Here is a 15676-nt window from a genome sequence, read left to right on the forward strand (position 1 = left end):
CGGAGGCTGGGCCTCAGGGACTCACCTGGCCCACGCGGTTGATGGCGCAGGTGAAGCAGTGGTTGGCGATGGCTGCGTTCCTGGCCTCGATGGGCCACAGGGACTCACTGCGCGAGAGGAAGGAGAGGAGCCAGCTTGCCGGCCGCCCAGCCTTTGACTCAGCGGACGCTCGGCCCTGAGCTGCGGCCGGGCTGCCAGTCTTGCCGCGGGGCCCACACAGGCCAGCCCGTCCCCGGCTCGGGCCGGAGCAGCCTGGGGAGGGCGCCCGACGCACCAGCGGCAGCCCTGGGCCAAAGCCTCACCCTGGGGCCCCCCAGGCAGCGCAGCGGTTAAGACTCTCCCACTGCCGAGTGCACGGGTTCAATCCCCGGTCGGAGAGCTAAGGTCCCACAGGCCATGGGTGCGGTCAAAAAAAAGGAAATCCTCGCCCTAAGTTTCCTTTTCTGAAGCTTCCCCAAAGGGAGGCTGTGCAGACAAGCATCAGCTCACGGCTTCAGGAAACATCCGTCCCCTTCTTCGGCAGCTGAAGCGTCTGGCGGGTTAGGGGGTGCTACCTGGCAGGACCCCCTTAGCTGCTGCTTCTGCCTCATTCCCTCCTCCCAGGTGGGGTCAGGAACCCACCCCCCCCCAGGCCAGTAGACATGAGAAGGGAGCTGGGGGCCTGGGGGCCTGTGTGCCCCCCAGCCCCTACCCTTGTAGTACAAGTCATATCCGACACTCTGCGACCCCATGGACTGCAGCCCACCGGGCTCCTCTGTTCACGGGATTTCCCAGGCAAGAGTACTAGGGTGGGTTGCCGTTTCCTCCTCCAGGGGAATTTTCCAGACCCGGGCTAGGGGGGCGTCGAACCCTCAGCTGGCGGGCTCTTTACCACTGGAGGTACCAGGGGGAGCCCTGTCATGCCGCTTTGCAAAGCCATCTGTCTCTGCGGGGCAAGATTTCGGGCCCAGCAAATAGTAAACCTGAGAGGAATTCAGGCTGGAGGCGGGCATCACCTCCCCTGAGCTGCCCCCCATTTCCCTCTTCTGAACCCCAAGCCTCGAAGCAGAGCCCCCCACCCTGGTTCTCCTACGGGCACAGGACGGGGACATCCCCACGCGGGCACAGCTGAGCTCCCCGGGTCCAGCGCCTGCAGGGGTGGAGGGACTCCGTGGGAAACTCTGCTCCTGCGGACACCTGTCCGTCCGCAGCCCACCAGCAAAACGTGCCACGGAATTCAGCGGGCCTGCTGGCCACTGGCGGTCTGAGGAACAGTGCCGTCGGGGTTCTGGGTGCAGAGCTGCGAGCCCACTCAGAAGCACGGGGTGCCTGGGAGCGGAGGGCCCCGGAGCCTTCCTGTCAGCGTGCACCTGGCTGAGACCGGGGAGTAGGTGGAGGGGTGGGTGGGTGCTTGTCACAAGCCTAATTCTCGGCAGCGTTCACGAGTCTGGAGGGGGAAAAAGAATTCCAGCCTTGACGGAGGGACTCATTTTCCTGTTTTTCTCCCCCCAGTTGCTCGGCTGAGCTGACAAAACTTTTAAGAAAGGATTTTTACAGAAACACGCCCGTCGCTGACATTTTCGGGAATTAAATAGACAGCTGTGGAGCAGGCGCCGGGAGACACACGTCTTGCAGTTCTCCAGGGAGGGTGGGGGGGCCAGGACCCAACCCCCGGCTGGCAGGACACCGAGGCTCTCAGACAAGGCTGGAGGTTCCTGAGAGCCGGGCTGGGCCGGGCGGGCGGGGTGCACCAGCGCCTGAAATCAGCCACAGTGGGGAAGGGTGGGACGGCGGAAACCTCTGACCACTCGGCTGCAGGGCTCACGGTGACTCGGTTCATCAAACTGCACTGTGCCTCCATTGGGTGCTTGGAACTGGGGGACCCTACGAGCGGACACCTTGCCCACTCCCGCGAGGACACACGTGTTTGCACGCGCACGGGCGTGTGTGTGGGGGGAGGGGTGCTGATACAGGAGGTGGGAGATGTCAGAGAAGGGGATGAGTGCTTCTAGAAGCTGCGAGCCGAGGCTGCTGTGCAGCTGGTGGGTCTCTGCCGGGCCTCCTGCTTGTAAACCCTCAGCATCGATTCCACAAACAACCCTTCAGTATTTTAGGAAACTCACCCTGCGTCCCCCCGTCCTAGCGAACCGCCTGCTGTACCGTTTTCCACACTCTACGGCCATCCTCGGCAAGGAGAGTCTCGGCAGGGTTCTGAGCCCAGCCTGGAAACGTCCCTTCTGCTCACAGGCAGGGGTCACGGAGCTGTGTTAGCCCCAGGACGGCTGGACGATGTCCGCTGGGGGAGAGGAGCTGACCGTGAGCGCTCTCTCCCTTCCAGCTTTTCCCTGTTGTCCGTCACATGGCCCTGAGCAACTTCACGCAGGAAGCTTTCCTCTGCTCTCGCCAAAGTGCCCTCAAGCTAAGGTTCTCAGGCTGTAATTATCTGGTCAAGGGTGTAAGGGCTTCCCCATGGCTCAGCGAGAAGGAGATACGGGAGACACGGTTCCGGCGGGAAGATGCCCTGGAGGAGGAATTGGCAACCCACTGCAGTCTTCTTGCCTGGAGAATCCCATGGACAGAGGGGCCTGGTGGGCTACAGTCCACGGGGTTGCACAGAGTCGGACATGACTGAGCGGCTGAGTGCGCAACGGGGTGAACGCTGTGGGAGCTGCTCAGACATGGGGCTTCCAAAAGACCCGTCAGCGCTTCGGTCGCCAGCAGAAACACACCCTCCCTGGAGGGCGCGAGTGGGTGGGACCACTGCTGTCCAAGGAAGGAAGACGGACAGCCGTTCACAAGCCAAGGTCACGAGCCATCAGGCGTGTTTTATGTTGAGCAGCTTCTGTCTGCTTAACTGGGGCTGATAAAAGCCCAGAAGCGCTCGGACGGAGAGGTGACACCTGAGTCCAGGCCACGGCTGTGTCCCTCCCAGCCTGCGCGCGGCTGTGCGCCGGGGGGCACTGTCTTCAGGGACCCCTCTGGGTGATGCCGCTCGCTGTGTGTGTAACACGTGGCTGCTCTGCGGCGTGGCCCGGGGCGTCTGTCCGGGCTTGCTGGCTGGACGACCAGGAACCACTCTTCCTCACGACTCTCAGGGGACGTTGTCACAGCGGCCACGCTGCCCGCTGCCTCTCTGGGGGTGGGGAGGAGACCCCAGACGTGACCGCCCCCTTGTGCCCAAGAGCGCCCCCTCCCCCAGACACAGACAGGACGGGGTTGTTCTGTAAGGGACGGCCGCGCAGATCAGTGTGCTGAGGGCTGAGGGAGGGGGCCCCACTTTCAGCAGCAAGTTCGAGGTGAAATGACGGCTATGTCCCCACATTTAAATTTCGGAAATCTTGTGGCGAGCGAGGGCAGGAGTGACAGGGTGGGCCCCCAGGGGACTGCAGGCTGCCCCCGAGCTGCCCCCCTCCACCGGGGATGGACACTCCCCCTCCCCACACCCGCCAACCCCCCCTCCGATGACACGGCAGACCCCGGAATGCTCTGAGGGGAGCGAGCTAGGGAGGGAGGCATTCGCACAGATGCCCGGCGCTCTCCTGCTCCTTGATGAGGCAAAGCTGGAAACCACCCGCTGCTGGGGAGGGCGAAGCTAGGAAAGGGCACTGGTGCCGGTCACTGCAGCCCAGTGAGCGCCCCGGGGAGGCCCCGGAGCCCGCCCCCCGCCCTGTGACAGCAGCTTTGTCTGCTCAGGGATAAGGCTAACACCACGTGGCTGGGTAAACGCAGGTGGCAGAGACCCTTGACTGATCTCTCAAGGACCCTCTCAGCTCGGACCCCTCCATCGCCGCCCGCCCGCGCTGGACGGGAGGAGAGCCAAAGCTGCTCGGGTAACCCCTGATGCTCCGGCCCTTAGAAGGGGAGCTTTCCCGAATCCTGCCAGCGGGCCCTGCCCGAGACCTCGCCGCAGCCAAGGACGGCGTTTCGCAGCAGGGCACTGCTGTTCAGTATGGCGTGTCCGAGTCTGGGCGACCCCTGGGGACTGCAGCCTGCCAGCCGCCTCTGTCCGTGGGGATTCTCCAGGCAAGGACACTGGGGTGGGTTCCCCTGCCCTCCTCCAGGGGGATGGTCTTCCCGACCCAGGGACCGAACCCGCATCTCCTGCATCTCTTGCATCGGCAGGTGGGTTCGTGACCACGTAGCACCACCTGGGGAGACCCCTCAGCTCTTCGAGGCGGGGACTGTAACGGACGCCTAAGTTGGCTGGCCCTAGCACTCACCGTCCCGGGGCTCGGGGATGTTGCACATCCCGGTGGTCACCTGCCTGCTCTTCACCCAACCCGCCTCTGCGCCCCGAAACCCGGCCCCCGGGCCCCCGCCGAGCCCCTTGGGCCCAGTGACCTGAGCGCTCCGATGGTGGCGGAGGGGTTGAAGATGATTTCGGCTCCGTTGATGCTGAACATCAGCCAGTTGAGGGGGTGGTGCCGCCCGTAGCAGATGTTGACGGCGATCCGCCCGAACTGGGTCTGGAACACGGGGTGGCCCAGGTTTCCCTCCATGTAGTATGTGGACTGGAAGACAGAGGGCCGCGGATGGATGCTCTGAGCCGCCAAGCTTCCCTTTTCTTAGGCTTGACAGAAAAATGAAAACATCGCCCATCCTCCCGAAGAGACACTCCTGGTATGACTCTAAACTCCAAAATTTCAGGCCACTTAAACTAAAAATTAAAAAAAAAACCCAAACCGGAAAACCAGGCACAACACGAGCAAGCTCGCCCGAGGGGAAAGCACCGTGGCTGGAGCCCCTGCCCGCAGACCTGCGGTGACGCGGCAGAAAGCCCCCAGAGCTTCTTCCCGCAGTATGTCAAGGATAAACTGGGTGAGGTTTCATCCCAGCACCACTAGAGGCTGAGGCATGTGGTCAACGTCCTCACCAGCCATCTGTACCCCGCCGGCTTGGGGGGGGCACACGCCAACGTGTGTGATCTGAGCCACCGACCAAGGCCCATCTGAGACTGGAATTCCTCCCAGGGAGTGCCCTGTTCCACGGGCCTCCCTGGACAGACTGCCTGGGGTCAAGGACGTCTCCCACGGCCGGTAGGCAGGACACAGTCCTGGCAACTCTGCCAGCCCCCTCGGGGTGCCAGCCAGGGTCCCACGCAGGTCCGCTCCCTGCCTCTGCCTCCTCCCGTTAACCTCAACATTTGGCCGAGCTGGGCAGCAGCCAGGATGTGTGCACCGTGTGGACATACGAGCAGGTCCCGGTGCACCGAGACACGCCTGGCGCTCTCTGCAGGGAGCTCAGGGTTAAGCCCAGAGTGAGCAGGTTCGGGGGCATGTCTTGCTGCCCCCCGCCTCCAGCGGTCCCTGGGGCACGCTGGGTGCTTCTTTCTCCTCTGGGGGCCTCGGCCAGCTCTGCACACCCCTTCACGTCGGCCCGACCGGCCTGGGAGCAGCTGGGACCCTCACAGCTGGGGAGGGCAGAGGGCGTCACACCCTGAACAGCTGTACTTACTGCAGACCCAGCTCAGACTTCAGATCTCAGGCGTTAGGTGAGGTCCATTTCCCACCAGCCAACATCCACCTCCCTCCACCCACGATGGGCGTTAACCAGTTAGGACAGCCAACCAGTTAGGCCCTGAGCACGGGCTGAAGCCCTGGCCTTCACAGCTGTGCTCAGACGCGCAGCCCTCACGGCCACCTGACACTCGGACCCTGGGGGAGCCCCAGACAAGGGTCCCCCCATCCCCGAACAGGGACCAGACCTTGACGGACGAGGCGCTCAGGGCCTGCAGGGCCCGGCGATCGCCTCATGCGTGTGCCCCGTCGGTGCTGGTCTTACCTCATGCGCTGCTTTTCTTTCCCTCTTTATTGTTTAAATTATGGAAGTGTGATAACACACTGACGGGAGACTTGGAAAATAGAGGACAAAGTAACATACAGTTTACAATTTTTTTTTTAAAGTAAACTAAAATTTTTCGCTGGAGTTTCAACATCAAACTCTCAAAAAACTGAACAGAATATCCAGAAAAGCAGAAGGTCAAAGTAGACCTGAAAACATGCTCCTCACTTTCAAGAAGAATTCCAGGAGGCCGACTCGGGTTACATTTTTAAAAATATTAATATATGCAAGAACACAGCCCTCTGTGCTAGAGACACGTGGGGACTCGCCCGGGACGCCCACTGTACCCCAGCCGCCCGCGTGACGCAGGGCGACGCGGGGCAGTCACACCATGCGGCGGCCGGGCTGCTCACGGGCCCAGGCGGGGTGGCTCACCTCGTTGAAGTCGCCCACTCTGGGGATGTGGTTCTTCCTCGTCTTGCCCAGGACCGCTCCGGAGCTGGCGATGACCACAGCCGTGTTCCACAGGACGTCCCCATGGGCCGAGTCTCGCTCCAGGATGGGGGACACCACCACCATGCTGTGCTTCATCGCCAGCTAGAAAAACAGACGTGGCGCCATCCTCCTTTCAAAGCGCGCATTGGACTTTTTTACAGAAGGATTCGAGGGTCTTCCTAGATAACGTCTGGGCTCCACGCTCTCTCTACGCTTGTCCTTTTAAAGACCAAATGCCAGCGCTGTTCTGATGCCCAAGCTTAGCTACATAGGAACCGGCCTCGTCCTCGGGCACCCCGGCTGGGAGTGGACGGCCGGTGCAGCTGCTGTGGGGGCCACGCCCCCAAAAGTAAACCCAGAATGACCCCAGGACCCCCGATCCCACTTCTGGGTCTCCCCAAAGACCTGAAATGCGTCCTACAAGTGAGAAGAACCGTTTCTTCACCTCATTTACCGTGTGCCACGTTACAAACGGTGGGACACGACTTAGTGACCGAACAATGTCGTCTGCGCCAACAGGCGAGATACTTTATTCTGATTTTAGATGTTTCTTTCATGTGGCACGATTCGATGCCATCAGTTTGCGTTGCTTGAATATGACATGTCCGTATAATCTTCTCCTCCCAGACATGGTGTAATCCTTGATTTCTCCTTGATCCAAGATCTAGGAGAGAGAGCGTCAGTCTCCCACTGGCTGCGTTTTTGCATTCTCTGTGTTGTTGTGGTTTATACTTTTACGGGTAGTCGCTGGTTGTACGTAATATTGGCCTGGGATCAGCTGGTGTGCAGGATATGAGCTCCCCAAGCAGGGGCTGAGCTCTGCCCCCGCCAGGGGGAGTGCAGAGTCTGGACCTCTGGACCGTCACGGAAGTCCTTCTCTCCCTATTCTTAAGCAGTCTACACTTAAACAGTTCCAGTCAGAATCAAATCACTTGACATTTCCATGAGCCTGGGCTTATATCAGCACTATACAGGTTATATCAGGATTTCTGAAACACTGAACATAGCCCCGGGGACCTTTCTAGTGTGGCTAAGGCTGATTTCCTAATTCTAAAGGGTGCAGAGAGCAAAGTCTTACGTTTTCCAACCCTGTGACCCCTCGACAAAGATCACAGACCCCGCAGTACAAATAAAATAAAAGCAAGCCTTCACGCCACTTCCCACAGACCTTCAGACCCGGAGGCAATAACGAGACAAAACGAAAAAAAGCAGATAAGGAGCGTTGACAAGGGTGTGGGGAAACGGGAACCTTCATAAAATGCCAGCACGAGTATAAATGATGTTGGGCTCCTCACGGAGTTAAATGCCAGCGCCACAGGGCTGGCAGCTGAGCGGGAGAGTGCCAGTGCTCACCCGTGCCCCCAGCAGCGCTGCTCATGCCAGCCAAGGGAGGGGGCAACCCCACCAGATAAAGCGTGGCGTGCGCACGCAGTCGGAGAAGGCAAAGGCACCCCTCTCCAGTGCTCTTGCCTGGAAAATCCCATGCACGGAGGAGCTTGGCGGGCTGCAGTGCCTGGGGTCACAAGGAGTCGGACACGACTGAGCTGCTTCACGCATGCTTGCAGCGCAGTATTGTCATTTTGTTCAGCTGCTCGGTCGTGTCCAACTCTTTGTGACCCCATGGGCTGTAGCCTACTAGGCTCCCCTGTCCTTCACTACCTCCCGGAGCTTGCTCAAACTCATGTCCATCGAGTCGGTGATGCCATCCAACCAGCTCATCCTCTGCCGCCGCCCCCTTCTCTTCCTGCCTTCGATCTTTCCCAGCATCAGGGTCTTTTCTGACAAGCTGGCTTTTTGCATTGGGTCGACAGAGTATTGGAGCTTCAGCATCAGTCCTTGCAACAAACATTCAGGGTTGATTTCCTTTAGGATGGACTGAACGGAGTGTTGTCCAGCCTTAAGAAGGAAGGCGGTCCTGGCCCACGGGTGAAGTGGCTGTGGTCTCTGACGTGGATGAAACTGAGGACGTCGTGCCAAGTGAAGCCAGCCAGGCGCAAAAGGACCGACACTGCAGACGTGTGCTCAGGTGGGGCATCGAAAGCAGCCGAATTCACAGAGACCAAGCGGGTCAGGTGCCCGCAGCTGCAGGTGGAGCGGGCTTGATGCGTGGCTGGAGGGTTTCGGGCCTGCAAGATGACGACTTCTGGAGGCCTGTCGCGCAACGCTGTGAAGGCACTCACCACCCCCGACCAGGACGCCTAGGAGTGCTTGAGGTGACCGGAGACGTGGTTTCTGCCGCTGTGCGCGCGCTCAGGCACGCCACACACTCTGCCACCGCGCGGACTGCAGCCCGCCAGGCTCCTCGTCCCTGACAGCATCCAGGCAAGAATACTGGCGCGGGCTGCCATTTCCTCCTCCGGGGGATCTTCCCAACCCAGGGACCCAACCCGCCTCTCCTGCATTGGCAGGCAGATCATTTACCACCAAGCCACCTGGGAAGCCCTCTTAGCGCAATAAAAAGAAGAAAACCAGGGCTTTCTCTGGCAGCACAGTGGAGAAGGCGATGGTACCCACTCCAGTACTCTTGCCTGGAAAATCCCATGGACGGAGGAGCCTGGTAGGCTGCAGTCCATGGGGACATGACTGAGCGACTTCATTTTCACTTTTCACTTTCACTTTTCACTTTCACTCATTGGAGAAGGAAATGGCAACCCACTCCAGTGCTCTTGCCTGGAGAATCCCAGGGACGGGGGAGCCTGGGGGGCTGCCGTCTCTGGGGCCGCACAGAGTCGGACACGACTGAAGCGCCTTAGCAGCAGCAGCACAGTGGTTAAGACTCTGCGCTTCCACTGCAGGGGCACAGGTTCAACCTCTGGTTGAGGAACTAAGATTCTACATGCCTCTTGGCGCAGCCAAAAAAAAAAAAAGATTAAAAAAAGGAAAAAAAATCGTATGTCTCATCTACCCAAAAAAACCCAGAAACCCAGAACCCAACCAAACGTAACTCTTGGATACCAGATTCCTGTTGTCTCAAATGAGAACTGCAGGATCTGGGGGCCAGGAGGAGCAGCCCCAGCCGGTCATCTGTGCTCAGCCCGTTGCTACCCCCGACCTCAGCAACAGGACGGTGACCGCAGGATGCCAGGAGCCACGCAGGGGCGGCCGTGGCCCTGGGGCCCTGATGTGGACACGGGTGCCCTGGACCAGCGCACTCCCATCCTCCTGCCCTTTCTTCCTCCCGTCCTGGCTCAGGCACGCCGTCCGCGATCACTTCCTGCCCGGTCCTTGTCATCTTCTTGTCCGAGGCACAGAACTGACCTAGTGGCTGGGAGGCATCCCCCTGCAGCCTGAGAAGAGGGCTGCTTGGAATCACGGTTCGGTATTGACAGGGTCACTGTGGTCCAAAAGCCCCGAAATTTCCGTAGGAATGACTGGAGTTTTCTGAGGTGAGAGTGAGCATAAGCCACCATGTGGGACGTCATGGGGGTTTTGGGGGTGGCCACTCCATGAAGACAGTTCAAGGAGCGTAAAGCCCATCGCTTCAAAGGGCAGCAGTCCGTGGTTTTCAGCACACTCAGAGTTGTGCAACCGACACCACAACCTAATTTTAGAAAGTTTTCAACGCCCCAAGCGGAAACCCCGTCCCCGTGAGCATCCCTGCTCATCCCTTCTCCCCGCTTAGCCCTTGGCAGCCACCGACCTGTTCTCTGCCTCCACACAGCTGCCCTTCCTGGACAATGCGTAGAAACAGAATCTTGGAACACACTATGAGGTTTAAATAAAGAAAAATGAGGCCCAGTTTCTACACTGATGAGACGGGCCACACCTGTCAGGCCCCAGCAAGTGGGGTACAGGGCTCTGGCCAGGGACGTGGGCTTGACCCTAGTCCCCAGGTGCCAGGCCCGCCCCTTGCCGGCTGCAGACCCTGCTCTGGGGGGGTCACCCCCAGGCCGCCTCTGCGGGCTGATGCTCCCTCACTTAAAAAGCCACGACAGGGAACTTCTCTGGAGGGTCCAGCGGGGAAGAATCAGCCTGCCAATGCGGGGAACACGGGATTGATCCCCGGTCAGGGAAGATCCCACCTGCTGCAGAGCACTAAACCTGTGCACCCCGACTAGTGAGGCCGCGCTCCAGACAGCAGCGGGAATGGCCACCGCCGGAGCCGGCACCCCTGGGGCCCGGGGGGCCCAGCTCGAGGGAGCCCCCACTCGCCTCAACGCAGCAACGGAGGCCTAGCGCAGCCACGAATAATCTGAATTCATTAATGTCATTTTCTAAAAAGGCATGAAGGGCCCCTCTGGCTCAGAAACTGATTTCAAGTGAAAGGACACTTGAGAAAAAAAAAGGGCAATAAATAGTCTGATCTACTCTTATGTGCAAAACCAGAGCCAGGCGGGCGCACTGGCCTTGGGGCAGGACCACCCCGGCCGCAGCGGCCAGGCTCTGACCTGCATGTGTCCGCCGCCCCCAGGGCTGGCTTGCCAGCTGAAGGCCGCTTAACGTCTTACCTCTTGACAGAACTTGATGGTGGGCCCGTCCTCTGCTGACTCGGCAAATTCCGTCCACGGAAGCTTCTCTCTCGTACAGAAAGCAAAGGGCATCGCTGTGGAGAGGAGAAAGGCCAGAGTCACACCCAGGCTCAGGGCCTCTGAGGGGGCCCCTCGGCCTGGTGTGGGGGGCCTGCCTCCTGAGCCCACCCCCGGCTATGGACTACGGGCAGACCCTCCCCTTTCCCGGCTTCTAGGGGAGAGGCCAGCCATCCTGCCTACGGTCTTAGACACACTTGCAGCAGAAAGCCAAACAAACGCTTGCACACCCAGGCTCACAGCGGCCGAAAGACGGAAACGACCCGGGTCCACCCGCGGACGAATGGCTGGACAGCGGTCCACCCACTCGGTGGGATACTGTGCTGTGTGCTCAGGCGCGTCCGACCCTTTGTGACCCCGTGGACCGTAGCCCACCAGCCTCCTCTGTCCATGGGGATTCTCCCAGCCAAGATTACTGCAACGGGTGGCCATTTCCTTCTGCAGGGGATCCTCCCGACCCAGGGGTCGAACGCACGTATCCTGCATTGGCGGGCGGATTCTTTACCGCTGAGCCACCTTATTCAGCCTTAAAAAGGCAGGAAATTCTGACACTTGCTCCAACATGGGTGGACCCTGAAGACAGTAGCTCAGTTCAGTCGCTCAGTCGTGTCCGACTCTTTGCAACCCCATGAATCTGAAGACGTTGCGTGCAGTGAAATAAGGGAGACAGAGGACAAGCGCTGCACCGGGCCACTCACATGGGCGCCCAGGACAGGCAGGTTCACGGAGACAGAGAGCGGAAGGACGGGTGCCGGGCCTGGGGGGCGCGCAGAACGGCGGGCTGCTGTTCGAGGGGCTGGAGCATCAGTGGGCAGGTGAGAAGGCTCTGCACGCGGACGGTGGCGATGGTTACATGACAATGTGCATGCGCTGAATGTTATGGAACTGAACCCACCAAAAAATGGTTAAAATGGTCAGCTTTATGCTATGTCTATGCTACCAAAAGGTCAACCACACACACACAGAGGGAGCCCCTGGTGGCTCAGCAGTAAAGAATCCGCCTGCCAATGCGGGGCATGCGGGTTCGATCCCTGGGTCGGGAAGATCCCCTTGGAGAAGGAAATGGCAACCCACTCCAGGACTCTTGCCTGCAAAGTCCCATGGACAGAGGAGCCTGGGGGCTACAGTCCATGCGGTTGCGAAAGTCAGACACGATTTAGCGGCTAAACCATACGTGAAACAATTCTGTACAAGGTACAGCCAGAAACTGCTGGCCGACCTGCAGGTTGCTACGAGCACAGCCAAGGCTTCTTGGAGACGGTGTCCGAGGGTCCCCTCCCACGTCCATAGGAATGCTTCTTCTCCCGGGGGCCGAGGCCTCTTCAGGAACGAGGAGAGCTGTTCGTGCAATGGCCCCAGCAGAAGTCTGGGACATGCTGGATGGGCTGAGTGCTCTCCGGGGATAAAAGCATGCTTTCTGTCCTCTCTGGATAGATGATGCCCCACCATCGAGAGGGCCAGCTCAGCAGGAAGGTTCATAACTCACTGAGGTTTGTGTGCTTTAAAAAGAAGAAGGAGCAGGTACACACAGGTGCGGTAACAATTCAGAGTGCCAGGGCACCAGATTCTCAGCGGAGGTTTCCCCTGTGGGGGTGGAGGGGGCCGGCAGCCGGTAGGCACCAGGGAGGCGCGCACTCCGGCCGAGCGTGCTCCGCCACCTCGCGCACACGCTTCCACGTGCGCTGGTCTGCTGGCCCTCTCCCGCGTCCCCGGCGAGCTGGAGCCCCAGCCGAGTGGTCACTGGCTCTTCTGGACTCATCCTCCGGGTCCTTCCGCAACCTTTGCCCACTTCCTGCCGAGCTGCTGTCTTTTCCTTCGTGACTTGGAGCACTGAATTCCTTCTTTGGACCAATTCCGTGCAGAGTTGGCCCTCTGTACCTGTGGGTTCCCCCACCAGCTGAGGGTGGAAAATGTTTGAAGAAAAAAAAAAATCCACAACGTCCGAAAAAGCAGAACTTGAGGTTGCCACACAGAGGCAAGTATTTACTCGGCATTTGCACAGTGTTAATGCCGCTGGACAGCTCTGAAACCGACCGGCCTGCAGCGAAGGTTTGTGGGAAAGCTGTGGGATGTGGCCGAGGAGGCCTTTACCTGGTTGCTGCACAGGGCGTGTGTGGCCTCACTGTCATCAGCTGGCGACCACAAATTGGCACCTGCATGGGGGGCTTGCCATGTACCTCTGCAAGGAGTAGATGACTGTGCTGTGGCCGCTGCTGACCCCCAGCACCCCCTGCAGGAGTTCACTGTCAGAGCAGAAACGGGGCACTGTGCCCCGGGAACCTGGCGGGACAGGTCTTCAGGGAGGTAGGTGTTCTCAGAGGCTGACGTTACAAGCCAGCTCCTGTATGCCCTCGTGTCTAGAAAAGCACGAGAATCCTTCGTGGTGGCGACTGTTCCCCCTGAACAGAAGCTTCACGAGACCAGCAGAAACTTTCTACCAGAAAAACACATACGTGCGCCCCCCCGTAACCAAAATCAACAGAGACCGACCTTCCCCGCTACCCCTTCGGAGCAGCTTCTCAGAGCTGTCTGAGGGGCTGTCTCCTGGGCTGCAGTCCTCATATTGCCCCCAATAAAACGTAACTCTCACGTGCTGCACTTTTTGTTTTAAGTCGTCACAGTCTTTCCCAAACCCGGGCCGCGTGCCCAGCACGGTGCCAGGCCTGGTGAGAGGCAGCCTCTCCCGATACCCCTGTGAAGTGAGCGTGACTCTTCATCCCACAGAGGAGGAAGCGGGGCACCAGGCTCCCCAGTCCCTTCCAGTCCCTGGCAACCTGGGAGGACGGTGGCACCACAACCATCTCGGCCGCCCGGGACGTGGCCCACGGAGGCAGCGAAGTGGGCAGCAGACTCTGCCAGAAGCAGCCCCGGGGGCCTTGGCACCGGGCTCAAGACTCCCCAGGCTCCTTGGGTGAAGACGGATGAGCTATTTTAAGGAAGCCAACAAGAACGCTGTTGATAATGAAGAAAGATCCCTAATGACCGCTCACTCGCAGCTTTCAGAGCATTAGGAGAGACTCAAGGGCCCCAAGAGGATAAGACCTCCCTTCCGATTTCGTTTCAGGCTGCTAAGCTCTCCACATTTCTCCATTTCCATCTGAATGGTTTCTTTTCCTGTTTTCACAACCCCTGTAGTGTCAACAAACTTTCAAAAGCCGCCTGTGGAAGGCAGGTTGGGGGAGGCTGGCTGCAAAGTTCTAACCATATTTTGCAAATCAGAGGGAAAAGGGGGTCCCCCATTCACTGAACCAGCGCTCCTCAAGTCACGCTCTGGACTTAGACACGGCCCTGCCCTCAGGAGATGCCAGCTGAGATGGGGCGCTCAATGGGAACCTGGTGGGGTGCTTAGTTCTGTGCAGGGGAGCCCCCAGGGCCCCCCAAAGGAGAGGGTGTCCACATTAAGCCTTGATGGATGAGTGGGAGTTTTCCAAGAAAGAGAAGAAGTTGGTTAAACCACCCAACAAATATTTTTAGCACCTGTCATGCACCAAGCCACTAAAGATAAGACGGGGGTGGGAGAAAGAGTAAGCAGAATGGGATCCATCCAAACAATGGGATATTATGCGGCCACGGAAAGGAAGGGCAGTCTGACACTCGCAACAACAGGGACGGGCCTTGAAACACGACGCTCAGCGAGACCAGCCAGACACCAAGGGCCAAACACTGCAGGATTCCACTGGCACGAGGCCCCAGAGTCGTCAGGTGCGCGGGGACAGAAAGCAGAACAGGGTCGGACGCCGCTGAAGCCACTTGGCAGCAGCAGCAGCAGCAGCTGCTCTCGGCGACGTGGAGGTAGGACTGCGGTTTTGCAAGCGGCAGAGAAAGCGTCGGGAGGGGCACTTACTCCACGCCTCCTGGAAGCAGACGATGTTGACCCCACACATGGCAGCCACCTCCACGACGGCCTCCACGCGTCTGTGTAGGGCAGCAACCTGGCGAGTCAAACAGCGAGCGTGAGAGCCCGTCGGGTTCTACTGCTGCTAATAAGTTGCGTCAGCCGCGTCCGACCCTGGCTGACCCCGTAGTCGGCAGCCCACCAGGCTCCCCCGTCCCTGGGATTCTCCAGGCAAGAGCACTGGAGTGGGCTGCCATTTCCTTCTCGGGTTCTACTGGTTAAGGCCAACTTTAACGTCCATCCCCCACCCGGCCCGCTCCAGGAAGACGTGCAGGGTGGGAGGTTCTGGGATGGGGGACAGTCCTCGGGCCCGAAGCCATGGGCAAAGGTGGAGGGGCAGAGGCCCTGGGGTCCCTCAGGCACTGGACGCCGCCTCGCTGAGCCTGGGTTTTCCCTGTCTGGAGAATGGGGAGAAGGCTGCCCGCCTCGTGGCATTGCTGAGATGTGAGCTGCTTCCTGAGAGAGGGGCCCAGCACACACCAGAGCCGTCCCCTGGGTCACCTCCCCCTTTGGCCCCCAGCCCTGGGACCCCGGTCACTCAGGACACCCTGCACCTGCAGCTGTGGGGATGCCCAGTCCTGCCAGCTCTGTCCCCGCGTGTTCCTGATCTTCCAAGGACGCCCAGCTGCGCCCTCTACCAGAACGTGCTCCCTCCCCCCGACCTGACCTGCCCAGCGTGTGTTCTCACGTGTCGTCCATGGTGGGGGCGAGAATCGGGGTACCTGGGCTGCCCCCCAGCCTACGTGCACCCCGACAGCAGCGCCGCTCCCCCGGGCTTTCCCGTCTCATGACCCCATGAGCTCCTTAGGAGAGGCATCCTCAAATTATCCATGTCCTCAGCCCGCTGTCTGGCTCCCAGGAGACATTTGGAAGTGTTTTTGTTTAGAGACAGACCAGTGGAACCTGGTGGGGCCAGGCTGAAACCCAGAGACACCGGGTGCCCCCCCTACAGGGCCCTGCAGAGGCTGAGCTGGGAGCACATTCCTAGGTGCTGGAGGGG

General features: G+C 59.7%; 1 protein-coding gene across 1 annotated transcript in view; it reads right to left on the minus strand.

Annotated features, from left to right (window-relative positions):
• Positions 1-15676, minus strand: part of UPB1 (beta-ureidopropionase 1) — a 31501-nt gene that overhangs the window by 4415 nt on the left and 11410 nt on the right. The window contains exons 4-8 of the mRNA XM_069558392.1: positions 14626-14713; positions 10704-10798; positions 6196-6357; positions 4321-4490; positions 26-107 (exon numbers count right to left, since the gene is read on the minus strand). Coding sequence (XP_069414493.1) covers positions 26-107; positions 4321-4490; positions 6196-6357; positions 10704-10798; positions 14626-14713 — 597 coding nt within the window. The remainder of the gene's footprint in view (positions 1-25; positions 108-4320; positions 4491-6195; positions 6358-10703; positions 10799-14625; positions 14714-15676) is intronic.

This window comes from Ovis canadensis, chromosome 17 (assembly GCF_042477335.2).
Source record: "Ovis canadensis isolate MfBH-ARS-UI-01 breed Bighorn chromosome 17, ARS-UI_OviCan_v2, whole genome shotgun sequence".
Lineage (NCBI taxonomy): Eukaryota > Metazoa > Chordata > Mammalia > Artiodactyla > Bovidae > Ovis > Ovis canadensis.